Source organism: Akebia trifoliata, chromosome 8 (assembly GCF_017979445.1).
Source record: "Akebia trifoliata isolate Shusen 1 chromosome 8, ASM1797944v1, whole genome shotgun sequence".
Taxonomy (NCBI): domain Eukaryota; kingdom Viridiplantae; phylum Streptophyta; class Magnoliopsida; order Ranunculales; family Lardizabalaceae; genus Akebia; species Akebia trifoliata.
This window is the reverse complement of record NC_141382.1, coordinates 7545376-7569871: the sequence shown is the minus strand read 5'-3', so window position 1 is coordinate 7569871 and position 24496 is coordinate 7545376. Positions and strand designations below refer to the sequence as shown.

Sequence of the window (24496 nt, the reverse complement as noted above, 5' to 3'; positions counted from 1 at the left end):
TTACAACCGATCAATGTACGAACCTGAGGGGCCGAGACAATTTCGACCCACTATCGTCCTTTCCTAAAACTATTACAATCCAAGCCTTCTTGGATAATTAAAAAAATTACAAGGAATCCTATACAAGAATTTCTAAAACAGAAAAATAAACCTAGCTAAAGATTAAAGAAAATTGAAAGAAAAGAAAAAGAAAATATATATATCCTTATAAGGAACATAAATGATAGTAACCGGACTCAAAAACTGATTCTGACTTATCAAAATCTTGCTAACTAAATCACATTTGAAAGAAAATTTCGTTCTACCCCAAATCAATATACTATAATAATTAATCGGAGATTGGAGCAAAAAGTTACAGTCAGTTCAACTTCTTTTGTCTTTTTGACAAAGAAACCAATTTTGTTTCGAATTCCTCTTGGGTTCTTTCGAATTGAAAATGAATCGAACCGCTATCCCTGGAAAAATGGTGTCAATTTAATCGATGCTATGTAGATTGTAGAAATGTATGATGATGAAATATTTAAAATAAATTTAGTAAGTAAGATTTCGTTCCATAGGGACAAAGGTGATTCAATTTTTCTTTCGAATTAAAACCAAAACAAGAATTTTGAAAATAGATTTTTAAAATAAATTAGAAATTTGCAGCTAAGTAGTAAATGAAATTGAAGCAAAAGTAGATATTGAAATAATGCAAAAGTTAGAGAAATTAATTCAACCTTCGCAAGCCATCTTGTTAGTCTAACAATTATAATTTAATCTCAATCCACATAACAAATCATTGTTCGTGGATTGGAAGATAATTCGATTAACACTCTTGTAGATGAATCCAATAGTATATGTGATTAGTGAATCAAAATGGTATTATCATATCTACATCTCAAGTTGTCATTAAGTATGATCAAACTTGATGTTATCTAAGCATGGATCATCAAAATGAGGGCAATCAATATAAATCGGATAATCCGATTTTGATAAATGTAGATGTATCATATCTACATCTCAAGTAGCCTCAACTTTTCTTTGCATAAGAGGACAAAAGAGGAGAATATAAGTTAAATAATAGGGCATTCCAAAGGATTATGACATTTCAAAGTGAGCTCAAATGCTTTTGCCTTGAGATTTGAACTCCAAAATGCTGATTTTCTACATAAGAAACACACATAATCAGATTTATAAAATTATTTATGTATAATTAGGCCTAATTATCATCTAATAACATGTAATATGATGTTTCGAGGCTTATCATGATTATTACCTTAATACGGAGAAATAGGGACAAAAATTAATATAAATGTTCGGGAAACGTGCGTATAATTCAGTATTTCGAGACACTCATCACCAGTCGCCGCCCAGTCTAACTCACACTCTAGGAGTGCTATATGGAAGGAAAAACAGCAATAGTTGATTATCTCACATACTAGTTAACGGGCAATAGCTAGTTTCTTTCCTCATGGTGTGTCCAAATGAATTTGTCTAACCAAGAGCCTGACTAGCATGATTAAATTAGAGTTTAGCTTAAACAAAACTTGAAGCCCAATCAATTAGATTATAGTGTCCAATTGAGTGCCCACAAGAAATTTGCAAGTAATTAAAGAGTTGGTGGTTTCCCCCTTAAGCAAAACACCTCTATGGGCACCCATAGTGGATCAAGTTTTTAAATTTATTATTGGACATATAATCAAGATGGATCAGATTTGGATCCAAATTGGTATTAATCCGATAAGGTCTGTATTGTTCTGGATCCAATTTAAAGCATCATTATAATTCGATTTGATTTAAGAAATGCAAAATGTAAATTTACATTATTTATATATTTCAACACATTATTGGTGAAGATGACTATCGGATTGGAAGGATCTGAAATTGGTCCTGTAAGTTATTAGACTGGGTACTTCTTGGAACCCAACTCCTTGAAATGGGTCTAAGTCCAGCATGGGCCTATAGTTAACTCTTATTATGGTTGGGACTTTGAACCATCATATTAAGATGGAGTTGGGGAAATAAATTTTCATGGAAGTGGAGTTTAGATGCATTCCTAGCAATTTCAGTAAATAAATTGAAGCTTAGATTTGGCAATTGAAAAGTATAACAAAAAGGAATCCAAGGTTCCTTCAAATAATATCTCTTCCCATAAGTTTCCAATTGAGAGAGAGTGACTGGTAGTAAGCTTTGTATTGGGTTATTGTTTGTGTTCCTCCAATGTCACACTACATATTCTCACCTACGGATGCAATCTTATTGAGCTACCTCAAAGGAAAGATAAACAAAGAAATACTTGAATCAAACCTCATTACCGACTGCGATGTCTACAACTTTGAACTATGTAATCTCCCAGGTATACACATATATTCTTTTAATTATTTTCGTGGGAAATTGATCTCAGAGGCATATCTTTGAAAATATGAACCAAAAGTTCTCTTGATGTCATGTGCGGCCCATCAAAGCAATATATATATATTGAATCATGAATCGGTATGAAATGAATTGTTTTGTTATTTAGTTTTCACTAGGTTTGGAGAAAATAGGAAACTCAGATGCCTCTTTTTGCTCAATACTTGTAAATATGTTTGTACAAGGTTTGGTATATTCCACAAATTAACCCAACATGAATAGCACCAAGAGACATTTCTACATGTGCGAGAGTGAGACATTTCAAACGTGTGGGTCCTGTGCTTTTAATATAAAAGTTTGATACAGTCCCTCGATGAACATGATGTTGCATATAACTATGAGTTATAAATGAAGTTGATTGTTGGCCTCTCACAAGGAATGTTGAATGGAGGACAATTACACTTGGAACCATTTGCACTAAATAAAATACGGAAAAGAAAAGAAATAAAGAAAAAGGCAAATCTCAAATTGTGATGATTATGGGTTTGACCCATAGTGAAAATGCCAAAAGATAAGGTAACATAATAGGTTTCGTCCACTCACCTCGTGCACACTGTTGTACATAACTATAAGTTATATTTGTACATTATATTATTGTTTAATCTATTGATCAAAGTTAGAAAACAGAGAGATGTGACCCGACCTTGACTTGAAAAGGATACGAGAGGGAAGTCAATTATCATTAAGACTCCAGTATATGGGATAAGCAAATAAACATGATTTGATGGAGTACAGTGATACAATTAGACAACAAAGTGCAAGTCAATTATCATTGAGACTCGAGTATATGGGATAAGCAAATAAACATGATTTGATGGAGTACAGTGGTACAATTAGACAACAAAGTGCAACTAGGGAGGTTAAAAATAAATAAATATGAGCATGTTTTCAATTGTTTGGAAAGGAAGGGGAATTGCCTACGACAACTGGGACGTTGGCGATGATATTAACAATGAATCATGTCAAATATTTGATGTATACTCTCTATTTTATTTTTGATGGTGTGACATTAAATCATGACTATTGGATATTTGATTAAATCTCAAGGCATGAATGCTTTGATTTTAAACCTAATAATATAAATATATAAATAGATTAACCAAAATGCAAAAAAAAGTTTAGAGAGATTTTATTGCCACATCAACTTTAGCAAATGCCACCCCAATTTGTATGTAAGATAGAGTTAGATTGGGAATTTTTATTTGTTGATGCCTCTTTCCTAGTCTAATGATCTGGCTCTAAAAGCTTAGGGTTATAGTCAATGATTTGAATAACAAAACTTGTGAAAAATTCAATGTATTCCCGTTATTTTTTTCTCTCGATGTTCTTATGATGGTGTGAGATTAAATCATCATTCTCTAGATAAATGCTTAGTTTTATTATAAATATATAATATAGATCTACCAAAATCCCTATAGGATTAGTGAGTCCAATTGAGTGCCCCACATCAAACTAATGTTTTAAAAATTGGACCAGTTCGTTGACCCATATGATTCCAGTCATCCAAAGTGGTCCAGCTGTTGGGCCAAATCAATCTGATAAAAAAAAATGAAATATTAAGTAATTATTTTTAATTTCTTCTCAAAATCAAAATCAAGTAACTTCAACTCCAAAATCAAGTAATTTCAATAATTTATAATTATGATTAGGTTCATATAAAATCCTAAACCCAAAACAAAAATCTAGCAAATATATATATAATAAGTAAAAGTCAGAGTGCCAAAAGTGTCCAGCCGTTGGGCCCAATCAAGTTGAATAGACATACAATCGAGATACCCTTTTAATGGTTTGGACTAAATATGACTCCAAGTTAGTGTTAGATTGAACATTGTCATTGGTGACTCGACATGATGTTAACATGTCTCAAGTGCTATTTATAGGACTTTGATCCTGAAGATTCATTCATTCTTCTTCCCTTAGTCTCCATTTGAGAGAGAGAGAGAGAGAGAGAGAGAGAAAGAGAATGGTGCCCTTCAAATTCTCACCAAGCGATATCGAGTTAGTGGAGCATCTCAACACTAAGGTAAATGGGGGAATACTTCAACCATACCCCGTTAAGGACTGCCAAGTCTACGAGTCTGAACCATGGAAGCTCCCAGGTACGTAAGCATTTTATGGATACATATATTTCTGTTTTATTACTATTTTTCTTCTTCTTTCGTCTTACAAATTTTCAATGACCTATTGAATGGGCTGATTTGTATAATGGAAGATCCAAGAGGTCACACCTTTGTAAGATAGTAGAATTATTCTTGTTTCTAGTCACGTTTCAATTAAATAATGAAATCTATAATGACTTACTTTTATGATTTTTTCAGGACTTAAACCTGTGGGAGACGAAAAAAGAGAAGAATATTACTTTGTTCATAGAGAAAGGCTTACGCCAAATTCTCCTTATCCCAAACGAAGTATAAAAGGAAAAATAGGTTTTTGGAGAATTAACGGTGGAAATAAGAAAATTTTGAATGGAGAAGGAAGGTGTATTGGATACAAGCAAGGATTAGTATTCATGAGCGATAAGGCCAATAAAACCCCATGGATCATGCACGAGTACACTTTACACCACAACAATAAGGTTGTTTTAATTTTTTTTTATAATTTAAATTAAAATAGGGGTCATTAATTTACTCTGGTTAAATCAAAGAGGTTTAAAAGTAAATTTAACATTTTTTCTATACATGTTAGAGTCATTTTTATCAACAACTTATCTACAAATTAAGTCTGATATATAGATTGACTATTCTATAAATATTTTCAAAACATATTTTGATGCATAATGTTAGAAAGCCTGATTTACAATATTGTCCATTGACATTTGTGAAATTCCCGTTCCAGCACACGATTCATTTTAATTCAAAATAAATATTTTTACCAAGTATGTAGACCTGGTGAGTAGACCTATTAATAGTAATTTCAAAACACATTCCCTATTTGGTAAAAGAGATTCTGAAACTATGTAGACTTATTCATAATGAATTGACCCCAACAAGGGTATTCATTCAAATTATTAGAAGGACTAAGAATTACATCCCTTTTTATAACTTTTTTTGTTGGTTTATGTTTGGTATTTTAGGAGATATTTGAAGAACTGGTATTGTGTAGAATTATAAGGAGTGGGCACGCAAAATGGTCTGAAGACGCAAACAACGAATTTGATTGGATTGTGGACCTAGACGAGGCTTTTGGCTATATCGGGAACTACGAAGTTGATGGATTGGATTGAATCTGGTATAACATGGGAATACATCCCCAATTTACAAAATTACCCTCATTAGGTTTGACGTGGCAAGTGACTTTCATGTTCTGTTAGGTGAAAAAAGTTAAAAAAAAAGTGGTTACAGTTGTAAATATTAATATAATGAGGTGTTCTTAGCAAGTAGAGTCTTTTACCATGTTTATTAATTTGTGACTGAATGCGGTGTTTTTTTTTCACTCTAAATAAAAAAAAAAAAAAAAAAAAGAATTTCTATTGCCAAATTATGTTTTGCTAAAAGCACCCCAAGATACTTATTGTCAACCATTGACTTATTTTCTTTAAAAAAATTGGGGTGGAAAAAGTAAAAGTTGGGTGCCAATAATAGCTCTCTTAAAAATTGTTATGCAAGAATGATGATAATAAAAAATTGCGAAATTTAACAATATTTCTTTTATTCAACGAGGTTGCCTAAATGAAAATCAAATTTATAATATCTCAATCATTCCTTCTTAGAAAAAATTAAAAACTCCTCATAAAAAATCCTTAAAAAGAGTTTGCCTTGAATATGTCATATTAGGGCTGTCAACGGATAGTGCTATATCCGAATTCGAATCCGAAAAAAAATATTGATATCCGAATTTGAATTCAAATCCAATCGGATATCACAAACCAAGATTTGAATTCGAATTTGAAAAATATATCGGATATCTGATATTATCCATTCGATAAAAACCGTACAAATTTGTAAAAACCAAAACAATTTTCCTATTTTTTTCAATAAACTTTGATTTTTTGAAAAACAAAATGGTCTTAAAATTAAATAAACTTTAATTTTTGAACAAATGATGAAAAATTCGATTAAAACATCAAGTATTTTTTATATCAACTTGAAGAAATAGATTTTCAAAAAATAAATCAAGATTATTTTGATTGAAGTTGAAGTCGATGGATTTTGAAAATGAAAAAAGGGTTTTACTATGTGTGTTTGTGTGAGAGAGAGAGAGAGTACTTAGCTTGATGTTCTTCGGCCGCCGGAGAAGAGGGTGGTTACGGAGTTCGCATAGTTGAAACGATTAAACCCACCTGCTGGCTGCTGCTTGTTCTTGGGTTTATGTTGAGAGAGAAGATAACTTTGAAAATTAAATTTGGTTGTGTAACATGAATACACAATAGGGTATATATATAAGTTTTGTTGTGTAACATGAATACGTAACACATATATTCAATTCGGAGCAGATATTTTCAAATTGGATTTCGTAACATCAGAATTCGTATCCGAGACAATAACACAGAACAATATTACTTTGCTCATAGAGCAAGGCTTACGCCAGGTTCTCCTTATCCCAAACGAAGTATAAAAGGAAATATAGGTGTGTGGAAAACTAATGGTGGAAATAAGGAAATTTTGAATCAAGAACAAAGGTGTATTGGATACAAGCAAGGACTAGTATTCAAAATCGACAAGAATGAGAAAACCCCGTGGATCATGCATGAGTACACTTTACACCACAAGAATCAGGTTGTTTTAATTATTTTTTTTAATTTAAATTAAAATAGAGGTCATTAATTTACTCTGGTTAAATCAAAGAGGATTAAAAGTAAATTTAACATTTTTTCTATACATGTTAGAGTCATTTTTATCAACAACTTATCTACAAATTAAGTCTGATATATAGATTGACTATTCTATAAATATTTTCAAAACATATTTTGATGCATAATTTTAGAAAGCCTGATTTACAATATTGTCCATTGACATTTGTGAAATTCCCGTTCTAGCACACGATTCATTTTAATTCAAAATAAATATTTTTACCAAGTATGTAAACCTGGTAAATAGACCTAGTCATAGTAATTTCAAAACACATTCCCTATTTGGTAAAAGAGATTCTGAAACTATGTACACTTATTCATAATAAATTGACCCCAAAAAGGGTATCCATTCAAATTATTAGAAGGACTAAGAATTACACCCCTTTTTATAACTTTTTTTTGTTGGTTTTATGTTTGGTATTTTAGGAGATATTTAAAGAACTGGTGTTGTGTAGAATTATAAGGAGTGGGCATGCAAAATGGTCTAAAGACGCAAACAACGAATTTGATTGGATTCTGAAACTAGACGAAGCTTTTGAGTATCTTGGGAACTGCGAAGTTGATGGATTGGATTGAATCTGGTATGACATGGGAATACATCCCCAATTTACAAAATTACCCTCATTAGGTTTGATGTGGCAAGTGACTTTCATGTGCTGTTAGGTGAAAAAAAATTTAAAAAGTGGTTACATTTGTAAACATTAATATAATGAGGTGTTTTTAGCAAGTAGAGTCTTTTACTATGTTGAGGAGTAACTTTACTTTTTGGAATATTAATGGATTTTGATGATAATTCAAGTGGTACAAAATTAATTTATTTTATTAATTTGTGACTGGCATTGAATGGGATGTTTTTTTTTTTCACTCTAAATAAAAATAAATAAAAAAGAGAACTTCTATTGCCAAATTATCTTTTGCTAAAAGCACCCCAAGATACTTATTGTCAACCATTGGCTTATTTTCTTTAAAAAAATTGGGGTGGAATAAGTAAAAGTTGGGTGCCAATAGCAGCTCTCTTAAAAAATTGTTATGCAAGAATTGATGATAATAAAAAATTGCAAAATTTATGAAATTCAACAGTATTTTTTTGTTCAACGAGGTTGCCTAAATGAAAATCAAATTTACAATATCTCAATCATTCCTTTTTAGAAAAAATTAAAAACTCCTTATAAAAAATCCTTAAAAGGAGTCTGCTATGAATATGTCATATTAGGGCTGTTAACGGATAGATATCCGATCGGATAGTACTATATCCGAATTTGAATCAAAAAAAAAATATTGATATCCGAATTCGAATTAGAATCCGATCGGATATCACAAACCAAGATTCGAATTGGAAAAATATATTGGATATCCGATATTATCCGATTCGATAAAAACCCTACAAATCAGTAAAAACCAAATCAATTTTCCTATTTTTTCAAATAAACTTTGATTTTTTGAAAAAAAAAAAATGGTCTTAAAATCAAATATTTTTTACATCAACTTGAAGAAATAGATTTTCAAAAAATAAATCAAGATTATTTAGATTGAAGTTGAAGTCGATGGATTTTGAAGATGAAAAAATGGTTTTATTATGTGTGTGTGTGTGTGTGTGAGAGAGAGAGAGAGAGAGAGTACTTAGCTTGATGCTCTTCGGCCGCCGAAGAAGAGGGTGACTATGGAGTTCGCACAGTTGAAACGATGAAACCCACCTGCGGACTTTGTAAATTAAATTTGGTTGTGTAACATGAATACACAATAGGATATAATAGTATATATATATATATAAGTTTTGTTGTGTAACATGAATACGTAACACATATATTCAATTCGGAGCGGATATTTTCGAATCGGATTTCGCAACATTAGAATTCGTATCCGAAACTCATTCGAATGTTAAAATAACATCCGAATCCGAATTCGATATCTAAAATTTTTGAATAATATCGATTTTTCAAATTCGAATTCGGATTCGGATTTTGACTATCCATTGACACCCCTATGTCATAAAAACGAAAGGGCATTGAAGTAACATTGAAATTGACATCGTTTAAGGCATTGGACATGGATGTGTCTATAGAACCATAAATGATTTTCATCAAGATAATAGTGAGAAGCATTTATGATTTTCTGCAAGGTTGTTAAAAGTGTTGAGCGGGACCTAAGTGGTGGACCCTCTTAGGGCCTAGGTGGGACCTAGGTAGGACTTAAGCAACAACAAAACAAAACAAAAAAAAAAAAAAAGTTAATGTTTCAATTTTTTATATGTAGTAAAAGACATGCAAATAAGAGCAAAAAAGAAAATGTAAGTATCATTACCAAGATAGTACTAAGTTACCCAACTACTATGCAAACATGAACGTCAACACAACTAATATGTCAGAAAAATGAAAAATATAACCATAAATATTGAAGTAATTTGATAACCCTCATCTTTATTGTTATAATAAGCAATACAAGAAAACTATGAATTAGAAACAAGAAATTGAAACAGATTTAAGCCATTTCAAAATAAAAACGGGTTTAAGCCATTTCATTTTTAAAAATGCCCCCAACTTTACATTTAAGTAATTATTATTAAAGTCATCTTTGTCAAAATAAATAAAATTATGATCCCATGACCCTATAACCACATTTGTAAGTTTTTACCTTTTTAAAATAATAGAAATATCATTTTATTATGTTATCCTCAAAATTTAGTACTTTAAATTACAACAAAAACCTTTACAATATATTAAATGATAATATTATCTTTAAAATTTCCTTATAAAATATTATAAATTGGTTTCTCTCCATTTTTGGAGTGAAAGAAAGCTCACATTTTCTTTTCTCTCCCCTCTCCAATTCTTTTCTCTTCTCTCACTACTTAACAATCCAAACAAGATAAAGGGAGAGAGACTCATTTATTTTCTCTCCTCTTCTCTCTATTTCTCTCAATTCCAACACAGTGTAAAAAATTCAACATATTCCCATTTTTTTTCTGGATGTTCATATGATGGTGTGAGATTAAATCATCACTCTCTAGATAAATGCTTAGTTTTTAACTATGATATTATAAATATATAATATAGATCTACCAAAATCCCTATATGATTAGTGAGTCCAATTGAGTTCCCCACATCAAACTAATGTTTTAAAATTGGACCAGTTTGTTGACACATGATTGATCCGGTCTATCCAAAGTGGTTCAGCCGTTGGGCCAAATCGATTTGACAAAAAAAACTGAAATATTAAGTAATTATTTTTAATTTCTTCCCAAAATCAAGTACCTTCAACTCAAAAATCAAGTAATTTCAGTAGTTTACAATTATGATTAGGTTCATTTAAAATCCTAAACCCAAAACAGATATCTAGCCAAAATATATATATAATAAGTAAAAGACAGGGGTGCCAATAGCAGTTCTAGAAGATATCGTTATTATGGTTTGATCCACTTCTCTTTGCAAAACTTAAGCACTTCTCTTTCCAAAAGAAGTGCTTAGGTTTGGATTTGAAATAGTAAAATTTTCATATTTAATAAAGGGGAGGTAAGATCCTGAAGATTTATTTATTCTTCTTCGCTTAGTCTCTATTTGAGAGAGAGAGAGAGAGAGAGAGAGAGAGAATGTCGCTTTACAAATTCTCACCTAGCGATGTCAACTTATTGCACTATCTCAAAGCTAAGGTAAATGGGGAAATATTTGAATCAAACCCCATTAAGGACTGCCACGTCTACGAGTTTGAACCATGCAAGCTCCCAGGTACGTATGCATTTTATGTTCCTATGTATGCATATGTGGATACATATATTTCTGTTTTATCACTATTTTTCTTCTTCTTCTATCTTACAAATTTTCAATGACACGTTGAGTGAACTGATTTGTATAATGAAAGAAGATCTAAGAGATCACACTTTTGTAAGATAGTAGAATTATTCTTGTTTCTAGTGGATTGAGGGTCTACTTTAATCCCGATCCTATCACCTTTCAATTAAATAATGAAATCTATAATCAATTACTTTTATGATTTTTTCAGGACTTGAACATGTGAGAGACAATAACATAGAACAATATTACTATGCTCACAGAGAAAGGGTCTACACCAAATTCTTCTAGACCTAAACGAAATATAAAAGGAAAAATAGGTGTGGAGAATTAATGGTGGAAATAAGGAAATTTTGAATCGAGAAAAAGGTGTATTGGATACAAGCAAGGGCTAGTGTTTGTGTCCGATAAGAAAACCCCATGGATCATGCACTAGTACACTTTACACCAGAATAATAAGGTCGTTTTAATTTTTTTTTGTAATTTAAATTAAAACAGGGGTCATTAATTCACTCTGGTTAAATCAAAGAGGTTTAAAAATAAATTTAACATTTTTTCTATACAAGTTATAATCATTTTTATCAAAAACTTATCCACAAATTAAGTCGGATACATAGATTGACTATGCTATAAATATTTTCAAAACATATTTTCACGCATAATTTTAGAAAGCCTGATTTACAATATTGTCTGCTGACATTTGTGAAATTCTCATTCCAGCACATGATTCATTTTAATTCCAAATAAATATTTTTACCAAGTAGGAAAAAAATATTATATTACAAAATTCCCATCCTAGAAGTACAATATTTAATAAGAAATATTATAAGGGTATTTTAATAATTTCAAACAACATTTCCTATTTGGTAAAAGAGATTCTGAAAATAGCATTTTGCCAATAACCATGTAGACCTATTCATAATAAATTGACCCCAAAAAGGGTATCCATTCAAATTATTATTAGGACTAAGAATTACACCCTTTTATATATATATATATATATATATATATATATTTTTTTTTTTTTTTTTTTTTTTGTGTGTGTTTTATGTTTGGTATTTTAGGAGATATTTGAAGAACTGGTGTGTGTAGAATTATAAAGAGTGGGCACGCAAAATGGTTTGAAGAGATTGAAGTGGTCAAGCATAATGGAACAATTATGAGCTCAAACATTAAAGATAAAGGAAACAAAGAATCTGACGTGGCCTCCATGAAAACTTTTTACAATGAAGAAGAAGACGTTTTGAGTCCGGATCAAATTTTAATCCTGGAAAAAAGTGATTTGGAGATGACCTCCGTCAAAGATTTAGAATATGGAAGAGTGCATTTGAACCCAAAAATGGTGTCAATCTTGCAAAAAAGCAATTATGCTAAAGAGGATAGAAACGGTGAATTTTTTTTGATAACTTATTGGGGCCTCCAAAATATTTTAAGTCTTTCATAAATTTCTAATCCAACAAATGTTGGGTTTCAATGTAATTTAGATATTCAATCAACAAATTTTGGAATCAGAGAGGGTTTAATTCTCACACTTTCAATTGAAATCAAATTTGTCGAATGATTTCTGGATTCAAAGATTGAAACGTTTATTCTAAACCCCTTCATTTAATTTCCTTCAATCAATTTTCATGTTGAAAATCACATGGGGTCACCGGGGTTGGTGTCACCTGTGTCATGCCACTTTTTTTTTATCCCGTCACCCTCTTAACTGGTGTGGTGCTTGCTATTCGGTGTTTGAGACTTTTTACCAAAAATATTGCTACTGTAATTTATTGTATGTTGGAAAGTGTAAATTTATAAGTTGTGACATGTAACACAAGTCGACTTTGACGCAATTGTACTTCAAAATTTTGGAGGAATCCACCTTTTTACATGATAAATGTCCTTTTTATCTTTAAAAAAATAATGATATAACCCTCTAAATTTATTTGAGATTACACACTAATTTTTCAAAGAGTCATGATAATATGATGCTAGTAGAGTAATTCGTTGTCCCACTTTCTTTGGGTCCAATATATAGTTTTGACTTCTGTGTCCTGACTTTAATAACTTGTTGAGTCTACATGGATTTTGAACCACTCAGTCCCTTAAACTCAATGAAATCATTTGACTAAGTCAACTTGGTAAAATGTATCATAGATTATAACCATGAAGATCTTTATCCTTTCCATTGTTTCATTTTTTTTTTTCACACCCTATTCTCACATGACACGCCCTTAGATTCTTTAGTCTATAGAGTAATTATGACAAACAATTTCGTATTGATGAAGATGGTGATACAAAATCTTAGGTACACTTAAAACAACGTTTTCCTCTAATCAATTATCAAAACTACAGAATACAGGATGAGGGGCTCGATCATGTGACTTTTATTTTCTCAGAGTTTGAGATTGGTCGACAAAGTAAAGAGCTTCATTTTTTTGGAGAAAGGCTTAGAGGTTGATCTTCTTTAGAGATGATATGTGTTTTTCTTCTCTTTGTACGCTTAATTTTCTCCAAAGTTGGAGTCAAAGTAGTGCTATTGTTGGATAACTTAATTACCTAGTTGGATAAATGCTTATTTTTTCCTTCGTTGAAGAGGAAACTTAGGTTTTCTCTTCTATTAATTGGTCTAGTTTTGGTATTTGTAAACTTGATTAAGGTGGATTTGGCTTTTTTAATTATAATCTATTTGTTTAAAAGTCAAATACACATCAGATCATAGAATTTTATAAATAAATTACTTTGATCGAAAAATTTAATCAACAATAAAATAATAAATTCAAGAACATCAAAACACTAATTTATCAATAAAAAATCCATTTACAAATATGTGGGTGCCTTTCTCTCCTTAATAATGATTTTAGTCGATCATTTTAAAATTTAACTTCTTTCTATCGATTAAAACGAATAACAAAAATAAATGGAAAGTTGAAAGGATGTGAAAATAACTCAATTTCTTCTTTACTTTTAATTCCTCTTTAATTCTTTACTTTTTCGTTCTTAATTGTTCAGTTATTTGATAGATCCAAAAAATTGAAGAGATTTAGGAGATTGGTGAAAAACTAATTTTTGAATTATGGTCATAGGAGATGGATATTAAGCAAGGGATTTTGAAGATGATAATCACGTTAGCCATTAAGATTTTTGAGGATAAGAGATTAAATAGAAGATTAAAAAATATGGATGAGAGTGAAAGATTGAATGAGATTAGGAGATTAGAGGAAAGATAGAGATTGGCAATGATAAATTTGCTTTGGAAATTATATTTTTAGGTTTTTTAAATTATCTTTTTTTACTACTTTAATACAACATGAATTCTCATAAAATAAAAGGATTATAATGGTAAAATACAATAGTACTATAGCAATTAGCAAAGAAGAAAACCAAACAAACTATTGTCTAGTTCGAAATTATTCGACCCAACCCAAATCAAATAATTCAGGTTGGTTGGATCCGGATTAAATTAAAGCAAAATGATTCGGATATGGTTCTATCTGGTAGGATCCAAGTCAAATTTGGATATAGATAAAAAAAATTTGGATCTGAATTTGCAAATACTCAGATCTGCCCTAGATCCAACCAATTTAAGCCCTAATCGTACGGCTAGGAAGGTGCATGCAGCTTAGTGCATAGCTCAAGCTCTACCCAAGCCGGTGGGTCTAGGGCTTGAGCAATTCAAGCCCAATAGATGTTTAGGGCTACAATAGATTTCAGTGTCTCTTTAGAGTGGGCTTGGGCCAAGTCCACAACAACCGATACTGTTGGAGATCATGATTCCAATCTTAAGGAAAGCTAACAGTCTGACATGTCTATAACTATGACAAGGAATATTCCACTCCTACAAAAATGCATTGTGGAACAAAGTTTTTAATATTGGAAATACAATCAAGAACGTGAGTAACAGTTGGTATAGTTTGAATCATTCTATGAAAGTTCAAGCTTTCTGAAAGTGAACTTTGAATGTATTCAGTGGGAAGCTGATGTACTAATTGCAACTTGGACTTGGAGATCCAATTAAGTAGTAATTTATTATCAATCAAACCTATCAGATATAAGAGTTGGAGTTAGCGTTCTTAACTTTAATTTGAAGAGTGAAAAAATAAAGTAGTGGTTTATGGTCAATCAAACTTATTTGGACATGTATATAAAATTGAGTTAGAGTTTGACTTTTGGATTGTGGGGGAGATGCTTTTCAAAGTGCAAAACTTTTATTTGGGGAGTGAACAAAAATATAAAAAAAAGTAGTGGTTTATGATTAACCAAACGTAGGGAGATGTTTAGAATATGTAATTTAAATTAAATATTTTTACCAAATAGGAAAAAAAGTTTAATTACAAAATACCCTTCCCAAAAGTATGTTGTTTAATAATAAATATTAAAGAGGTATTTTAGTAATCTCAAACAATATTTTTCTATCTGGTAAAGAAAATTCTGAAAATAACTTTTTGCCAATAATTATGTAGACCTATGGTCCTCAAAATAGCTTATCCAGATTATAAGAAACCTGAATAATTTCCTACTTTTCTACAACTTTTTTAGTAATTTCTCCTTAAATTTGATATCCATCCATTTTTGGGTTATAACTTTTTTTTTTTTATGTCCGGTATTTTAGAAGCAATTTCAACAATGGGTGTTGTGTAGAATTAGAATGAGTGGGCATTCAAAATGTTCTAAAGAGACTGAGGTGATCAACCATAATGAATCGGTTGGGAGCTCAAATTTCGAAGAGAGAGAAAGAAAGCGACAAAAGCGATCCGACACAGAAAACAACAATCGATTGATTAATGTCAAGCATTGCATTGATGATCGAGAAACCAGCGCATCGAGCTTGACCTCTCTGGATTATTTTGACTATCAAGAAGAGCGTTTGACCTTGAAACTGATATCAATCCTGCAAAATAGCAGTTATTTTAACTTTTCAGGCACCCAACAAGGATTGGGTTTATGCTTGCTTGCTAGTTTTGTCATATATGGTTATGTTATTTCGCTTATCGATCAGCATCTCTTTCTCTCTCTCAGTAATCATGTTTCGAATCTACTAGTTTTGTTATGGTTTAATCCAGATAAATTTGTGAAAATTTCATAAAAATCAGATAAATTTTTTAAGAACCTTATCTTATGCTTGAAATATGAATTTATATAAGAAAATAAAATTTTAGTGTGAGTGGTAAAAATGTTACCATATTCCATGATTAATCAAACAAATTATTGATTAATTCACTCTTGATTTAATTGACCAGTCTCTATGTGCCTATCAATGGATGGAGTCTGATCTGATTAAAATATGATAATGACTATGACACCCTTGAATTTCAAGCAACCACGACATGAGTTGTATTTGATTAATTTTTTTCTTCTTAAATACAGATGATAAATATAATTGTAAATTTAAAAATATGAAAATATTGAATAAATTTACATTATTACCCCCAAGCTAATGAGATGTTTTTGACAAGACTCCCTTAATGGTCAATATGACGAAAGGGCAGGACGAGGAAGAAGTTTTCTAGAAAAAGAGCTTCTACTGCCACACCAACTTTTACTTAGAGCACCCCAATCGTATTACACCAATAAAGACTTAACATACAACACATATCTTAGGGTGTTACTAGTGATAGTTGGTGTGACAATAGAATCTCTTTCTAAAATCCACAAGTGTTAACTTTTTATGCTCAATTTTCTTTTGAAGTTATAAAATTTAATGAAGTCAACAATATTTGGTATAAAGACTTGTATTTAGGGCTAGTGATTTGTACAGTTGTATGAGGTGTTAGGTGAAAAAAGTTAAAAAGGAAGTCATATTTGTAAATATGAAGAGGTGTTCTTAGTAAGTAAAGCCTTCTGCAATGTTGAGCATAAATCTTAACTTTTCTCTTTGAAACATTAATGGATTTTAATAATTTTTCATTCTGAATGACCATATGGATATTAGGTCCATCCCTTGGTGAACCTACTTACCAAAAAATCATAGTGTTTGATAACTTGTATCAATTAGATCTTAGCTCGTGAAAAAGAGTTTAAATCCTACGATTAAAAATGATTCTTAAAATATAGTTCTTTTATCCATTTGAAAATGATTCCAATCAATGAACAAAGTGCCGACCTTACCATATAGAATTGCTTAATCTCGAAGTAAATTCCAATCTATAACTATAAGTCATCGTTTGAATGAAGATTTTAAAAGCAACTGACCTTCATTTGCCTGAGAGTGGAATATCTACCCTATTGGATTAGGGACCCATGTTTAGTCACACCTGGGCACCCAATAAAAGTCCAAAAAAAATAAAAAAAACATAATATAAAAAAAAAAAAAACAGCGAATCTCATGTGATCTCAATGGAATTTTTTTTACCAATGAAGGCGACGTTTTGAAATTTGATCAAGCTTTTGAGTTTGTGGGGGCAATGCCAACTTGTTAGATTGGACTGAATCTGGTATCCACCAATGATGTGAGAATACATCTCTAATTTACAAAATTACCCTCATTAGGAGCTTGACATGGCAAGTGACTTTTATGTGGTGGAAATTCAAGAGAGATTATACTTGTAAATCGTCCTTTGTAACGATCAAAGTCCACCAGTCCACTTCTTGTACCTATAGAAGATTTGGCAATTATTGCGGCCCCTACTTCTTCAGGTGAAACTCCAACTTTAAATCCAGCACTTGCTTTAATCTCTGTTTGCGGTGACATAAGTCCCTCCCTATGACTCATGAATTAATAAGTCTCACAATGTATTAATATAATGAGGTGTTCTTAACAAGTAAAAGTCTTTTACAATGTTGAGGTGTAATTTTACTCTTTAAAATATTAATGGATTTTGATGATAATCCAAGTGGTACAAGATTATTTTATTTTATTTTATTAATTTGTGACTGGGAATTTTTTATTTTTTTCACTCTAAATAAAAAAAATAAAAAAAATAAAAAAAGAGAACTTCTATTGCCAAATTATCTTTTGTACTAAAAGTTAGGTGCCAATAGCAGCTCTCATAAAAACTTGTTATGCAAGAATCGATAGTAATAAAAAATTACAAAATTTATATAATTCAACAATATTGTTTTATTCAACTTGATTGCCTACATGAAAATCAAATTTACAATACCTCAATCATTCCTTCTTAGAAAAAATTAAAAATTCCTCATAAAAAATCCTTAAAAAGAGTCTGCAGTGAATATGTCATATAAAATGTTTAATGTAGAAGGAAATTTGCTGTTCTCTTTAATATTAAATTTTTATTACATTCGCAGTCTGCAGTGAATATGTCATATAAAATGTTTAATGTAGAAGGAAATTTGCTGTTCTCTTTAATATTAAATGTTTAATACATTCGCCTTAAATTGTGTTGTGGCACATAACCATAAGTCATCCCTGAAAACCTTGATTGCTTTATAACCAATCCAGAGCACCTGTTTCTAGTTAATGGGTCCAGTTAACCGGTGTCTAATTTTCAAGGAGAGGACATCAAAATAATTATACAAGAAAATACAGCAAAAATTAAATTTTGGACTTTTGTGAGCTTATAACTCATAGTTAAAATTCCAAAGGTTACATAAAAGACTTAGTACACTCACCAGCAAGTAAGTCATATTTGTGCATAACTATTGGTTACTTGCATCACAAGAAATCTTATCACAACATTTATGATCCATCCAACAATCTGTTCATAAAACCCATTTTTAATGTGTGGGTCCCATGCATCTGATGTAAAAAGTTTGATACACTCACTCTAAAATTATAATTTCATGTATAACTATCATTTATAAATGAAGTTAGTTGTCCCACTAAATCCCCTAATATATAAAATAAAAAACATAAAATAAAAAACAAAAGAAAAAGGAAAGAAGGCAAATCTCGCATTGTGAACTTATTGGTTTGACTCATAATAATTTGTGGGTCCCGCTAATCTAATTTATGTGCGTTTTGAAGATGATTCCATTAAATCATTATGACTCACAGTGAAAATTCTAAAAGGTAACAGGAAAATTTTTATACACACGAGTGCATTGTTTTACATAACTATAAGTCATATTTATGCATTATAATAGGTCCAGTTGAGTTCCCCACCCACCCCCACACCCGGACTTCTGGTCGGGGAGAGGACATCAAACATTTGCACCATAAGAAAAATAGCAAAATTCAAATTTTTTATTAGATATATAGTCAAGATGATAAGCTGGTATTATGGTGGACCTCAAAGCATGATTTTTAAACTCATCCAAGACCGAGGCGTATCGTCCCATGTTAACTTAGTATCAAAGTTGAATGAGACCAACTCACAAAGTCATTTTTTGACCAAGATTTACGAGTCACAGTTTAATTTATTAATTTGTCTCACGAGACGTCTCAAACGTATCAAAAAACTCGTCCAAGACGACTCAATATCGGAATTGAACGAGACGAGATGAAATACCGAGTTTACAAATCATGCCTCAAAGCCCTGAAATATAACTATAAGATGTAGTTAGATTCGGAATTTTTTTTAATTAATGTCTCTTTCTAGAAGTGTTGTGACAATGAGTACATGTTCAAGTGTAACTTGATTTTAGAGTTTGAACTTTGACACAATAAGTCTTTGGTCTTTATAAATGGAACTCTAACTTCCTCTAAAATTTTCATCTCAACTTAGATCCCTTCCTTAATTTCCAATTGAGAGAGTGAGTGAGAGAGAGAGAGACACACACACACAGAGAAAATTAAATGTCACACTTCATATTCTCACCTATGGATGCAGCCTTATTGGGCTACCTCCAAGCAAAGATAAACAACTTGAATCAAGTTCCATCATGGACTGCTAAATCTACGACTTTGTACTGTGGTATCTCTCAGGTATAAACAAAGAAATACTTGAATCAATCCCCATTATGGATTGTCAAATCTATGACTTTGTACCATGGAATCTTCCCAGTATGAATACTTGAATCAACATTTGTTTGACACATTGGCCATGGAATCAACTTTCAACACGCCTTACCAACTTATAACTAAGTTGACACCTTCAAATGCCCTCTACACTATATTTTACATACATGTTTTCATGTTTAACAGTTTGTGATGTTTTCATTTTATTTAATAGAAATCAAATGAAATTGTTATGTTGTCATTTTATAGATTTGTAATCAGAAAAGATTGTGGGTTGGATTAACGTGTATATAATACTCCTTCTTCTTCACAAGTTGTTGCAATATGAGTTGTACTGGGAGGGAAAGTTTGAGTTTCATGGAGAATGAAATTCCTCCCTAATGAATTTATGGGAATTGAATATGGACTTTAGAAGAACTTTTCTTTTTCATAGAAAATCCAAGTCGGACTCAATGCAATAAAAGAGTTTGGAGAGAAACAAAGAAAATCATATTTATTGGTAGTTATTTGAAAACAAATAGAATCCAATTGGAAACTGAAAAGAACAGAAAAAAAAAAAAAATGTTAATGATTGCCATAGAAAGAAGAGGCTAGTTAGAGGTGTAACAAAAAATTCATATTGAATTCATGAGGAAACAATGAAGGAAGGCATTAGAATGTGTAATTCTCTCAAGTTTCAAAGACATAAAAAAGAGAGTAGCGGAGAGAGAAAATATAATTGAAAAAACTTGAAATTGAATTCCATATGCTCTAACTAAATGCAATCTAAGGAAGAGCCGTATCATATAGCAAAGATAGGAGCTGTACTTTCTCATTATTAAATCTTCCCTAAATTTCATATTGGCAATCGAACATCACAACCTTCTAAAATTCATGAAAAACTCTATGATAAAAAAGCAATTTGTTGTTAGCTTGATCAATGGTGTTGGAAATAGACACGGTGACAAATAAATTTTTGAATTTTTTTTTTAAATTCATAGAAATTCATCCTCTACAACACTTTTGTAGTGGATCATATTTTTGAATGTGACAAGATGATTTTATTAGAAAATTTTGATTTCTTACCGTGGTCAGGAGAGAGAATTTTTTTCTTATTATTGTTGATATCATCAACGCCATATGTCAAAATGGTGTTGGTCTAAAGCAAACACTCATTCACTTACTTGATATAGTATGATGGATTCCTAATTTTTTGGTTACAATGTTGTTTTGGTTAAAGATGCTTATCTCCTTAAAATCGGAATCACACAACGATTTGTTAAAATATAAATTTTAACTAATTTTTTAGAAAAAAAAATGTAAGAAAATTAGTTACACCGTTTGGAATGAAAAAAATATTTAATAGTTGTTAAAATATAATTTTTTATTGAAGATGCTTAAGTAGGAATAAAAAAATTTAATATAATAATTGGTGTAAATTTATTCTTTTATTAATTATTTAATATTTAAAAAGAAAACATAATAATTGTCAACATTATTTTTTTTTTTTTTAAATCAAGTCCATAACAACATTACTATTTAAAAATATTTATTAATATAATAATTGTTAAAATCTTAATTTTTAATTATTAAAAATATTTATTACTTTTTATGTACACAAGAAAATAATCTGATGCCCCCTCTGTCATATGGCCCCTTACGTCCCCATCATAGAATCGTATTTCATTTGCCTCGGGATGCACGAGAAACAAATTTATGGTTCTCCATATCTTGAGGCAAATTATCTATGGTTCTGTGATGGGGGCGTATGTCAAAGGGGGGGGGGCATTAAACATATATACATATATAGGGAACGGATCAAGGGACATATGAAAAAATGTATGTAAAAATAATGTAACATTGATAAATTTTCAAAATATGGGCAAGAAGTTTCGGATTGAGCTGATTTTTTGTGAGGATGATCTCTATGTGGGAAGATCATCCAAAAAAAAAAAAAAAAATCAGCTCAATTTATAACTTCTTAATCCATCAAAAGTGATTTACAAATTATTGGCAAAAAATCGATGGTCCACATTCTAAATCACTTTTAATGGGGTTAGAAGTTTCAGATTGGACTGATTTTTTATTTTTTTAGATGATCTTCCAATCATAGATACCATCTTCACAAAAAATCAGCTCAATCCGAAGCTGCTACCCCATATTTTGAAAATTTATCAATGTTACATTGCTTTTACATATGTTTTTTCATATGTCCCTTGATTCGTTCCCTATACATATAGGGGAGTGTTCAGAGGCCTTAAAGAGAATCAAATATTGTGCCAAACATTTTTTCAATGTATGGTTAATAGTTTCAAAATGGGCTAAACTTTTGTGAGAATGATCTCTATGATGAGAAGATCATCCTCACCAAAAATCAGCCCATTCCAAAATTTCAAACCCCATCAAAAGTGGTTTATAAAAATTAGACAGTCCACGATTCTTCAACTTGTAAACTAGGGTTAGAAGTTTCAGAATGAACTGATTTTTGGTGAGGATAATCTCTTCACCATAAATATTATCCTCACAAAAAATCACCCCATTCCGAAACTTTTAACCCCTATTTTGAAAAATGTTTGGCTCTCTTTAGGGTTTTCTAACACTTTCCATATATATATATATATATATATATATACGGGTCCCATTCAGCAACAAACATTTTGGCCAAACATTTTTCAAAACAATGGTTAGAGGTTTTGGAATGGGCTGATTTTTGGTGAGGATGATCTCTACGGTGAGGAGATCATCCTCACCAAAAATCAGCCCATTCCAAAACTTCTAGCCCCAGTTTACAAGTTGAAAAAAACGTGGACCGTCCATTTTTTGTAAACAATTTTCGATGGGGTTAGAAGTTTTTGAATGGGCTGATTTTTGGTGATGATGATCTCCTCATCGTAGAGATCATCCTCACCAAAAATCAGCCCATTCCAAAACCTCTAACCCATGTTATGAAAAATGTTTTGCCAAAATGTTCATTGCTGAACATTTCCCATATATATATAGGGAAATGTTCAGCACCCTAAGTTTTACCACACACTTTAACAAACGTTTTTTGTCCTACATGGGTTAGAAGTTTTGGAATGAGCTGATTTTTGGTGAGGATGATCTCTATGATTAGAAGATCATCCTCCCCAAAAATCAGCCCATTCCGAAATGTTTAGCCCCATGTTTACACGTTGAAAAATCGTGGACCGTCCATTTTTTGTAAATCAATTTTGATGGGGTTAGAAGTTTTGGAATGAGCTGATTTTTGGTGAGGATGATCTCCTCACCATAGAGATCATCCTCACCAAAAATCAGCTCATTCCGAAACTTCTAACCCATGTAAGACAAAACGCGTTTGTTAAAGTGTGTGGTAAAACTAAGGGTGGCGAACGGGACCCATATATATATATATATATATGGGAAATGTTCAGCACCCTAAGTTTTACCACACACTTTAACAAACGTTTTTTGTCCTACATGGGTTAGAAGTTTTGGAATGAGCTGATTTTTGGTGATGATGATCTCTATGATTAGAAGATCATCCTCCCCAAAAATCAGCCCATTCCGAAATGTTTAGCCCCATGTTTACACGTTGAAAAATCGTGGACCGTCCATTTTTTGTAAATCAATTTTGATGCGGTTAGAAGTTTTGGAATGAGCTGATTTTTGGTGAGGATGATCTCCTCACCATAGAGATCATCCTCACCAAAATCAGCTCATTCCGAAACTTCTAACCCATGTAAGACAAAACGCGTTTGTTAAAGTGTGTGGTAAAACTAAGGGTGGCGAACGGGACCCTATATATATATATATATATATATATATATATATGGGTCCCGTTCAGTGCCCTAACGTTTACCCTACGTTTTAACAAACACTTTTCGGTCATTGGATATAAGGTAATTGAACGGATGAGATTTAAAGTTCAACCGAACGGTTTAAGTTATAAATAATGTGCTTATTTACAACGCCATCCCTTGAAATAGAATTAATTAGTGCTACCTCCCTGCTTCAATTAAAACCCGATCAATAAGTCCATCTTCTTCCTCATCTTAATCAATTCATTCGAAATCGAAATCCCAACCAGTCCAGTTGCAAATCCAACAACAGAAAACAAAATTCCTTTATACTCAAAAGTCCCAAACCGATCGATTACAGAACGAATTCTTTTTTCAAACATGTGATTTTTAGCACAAGTAGAGAAGATCGAAGGGAGTTTTGGGGATGAAATTGAAATTGAGGAGGTAGGAGCCAAGAGATACATAAGGACGAAATTCGAAATTGCTCCAACAACAAGAGTAGAGAAGACGAAATCGAGCTTGTCGAGTCCGAAATTAGGGCAAGATGCCATGTCACCAAGAACACAAGCAATAAGTCCAACAACTTCCTCCATTAAAACCTTGAAAGGAAACTATGGATCTGCAGAAACCCTAGATCTCCAACCACTCAAGAAAATTCCAATAATTTCAAAACTTGATCGATATTCAAAATCTCCATCATAGCTGCTATTATGAACTGAACTCCAACCACCACCGTTGTCATATCCTCCTGTACCACAGCTGGATATTCCGTTGTCATATCTTATGTTTCCTTCGTTGATGGAGTTGCAGCGAGAGCGAGTATATAGCAGCCGTTCGTGCTCGAGGGTTTCAACAAGAGAGAGAGTGTGTGTGAGGTTCGAGAGTTTCAGCGGAGCGAGAGAGAAAGAGAGAGAGTGAGGTTCGAGGG

General features: G+C 31.6%; 1 protein-coding gene across 1 annotated transcript in view; it reads left to right on the top strand.

Annotated features, from left to right (window-relative positions):
- The first annotated feature begins 4326 nt into the window (after window positions 1-4326).
- Window positions 4327-24496, top strand: part of LOC147395852 (NAC domain-containing protein 72-like) — a 45815-nt gene continuing 25645 nt past the window's right edge. The window contains exons 1-2 of the mRNA XM_086449558.1: window positions 4327-4490; window positions 4710-4966. Of these exons, the coding sequence (XP_086305684.1) occupies window positions 4355-4490; window positions 4710-4966 (393 nt within the window). The 5' untranslated portion in view covers window positions 4327-4354. The remainder of the gene's footprint in view (window positions 4491-4709; window positions 4967-24496) is intronic.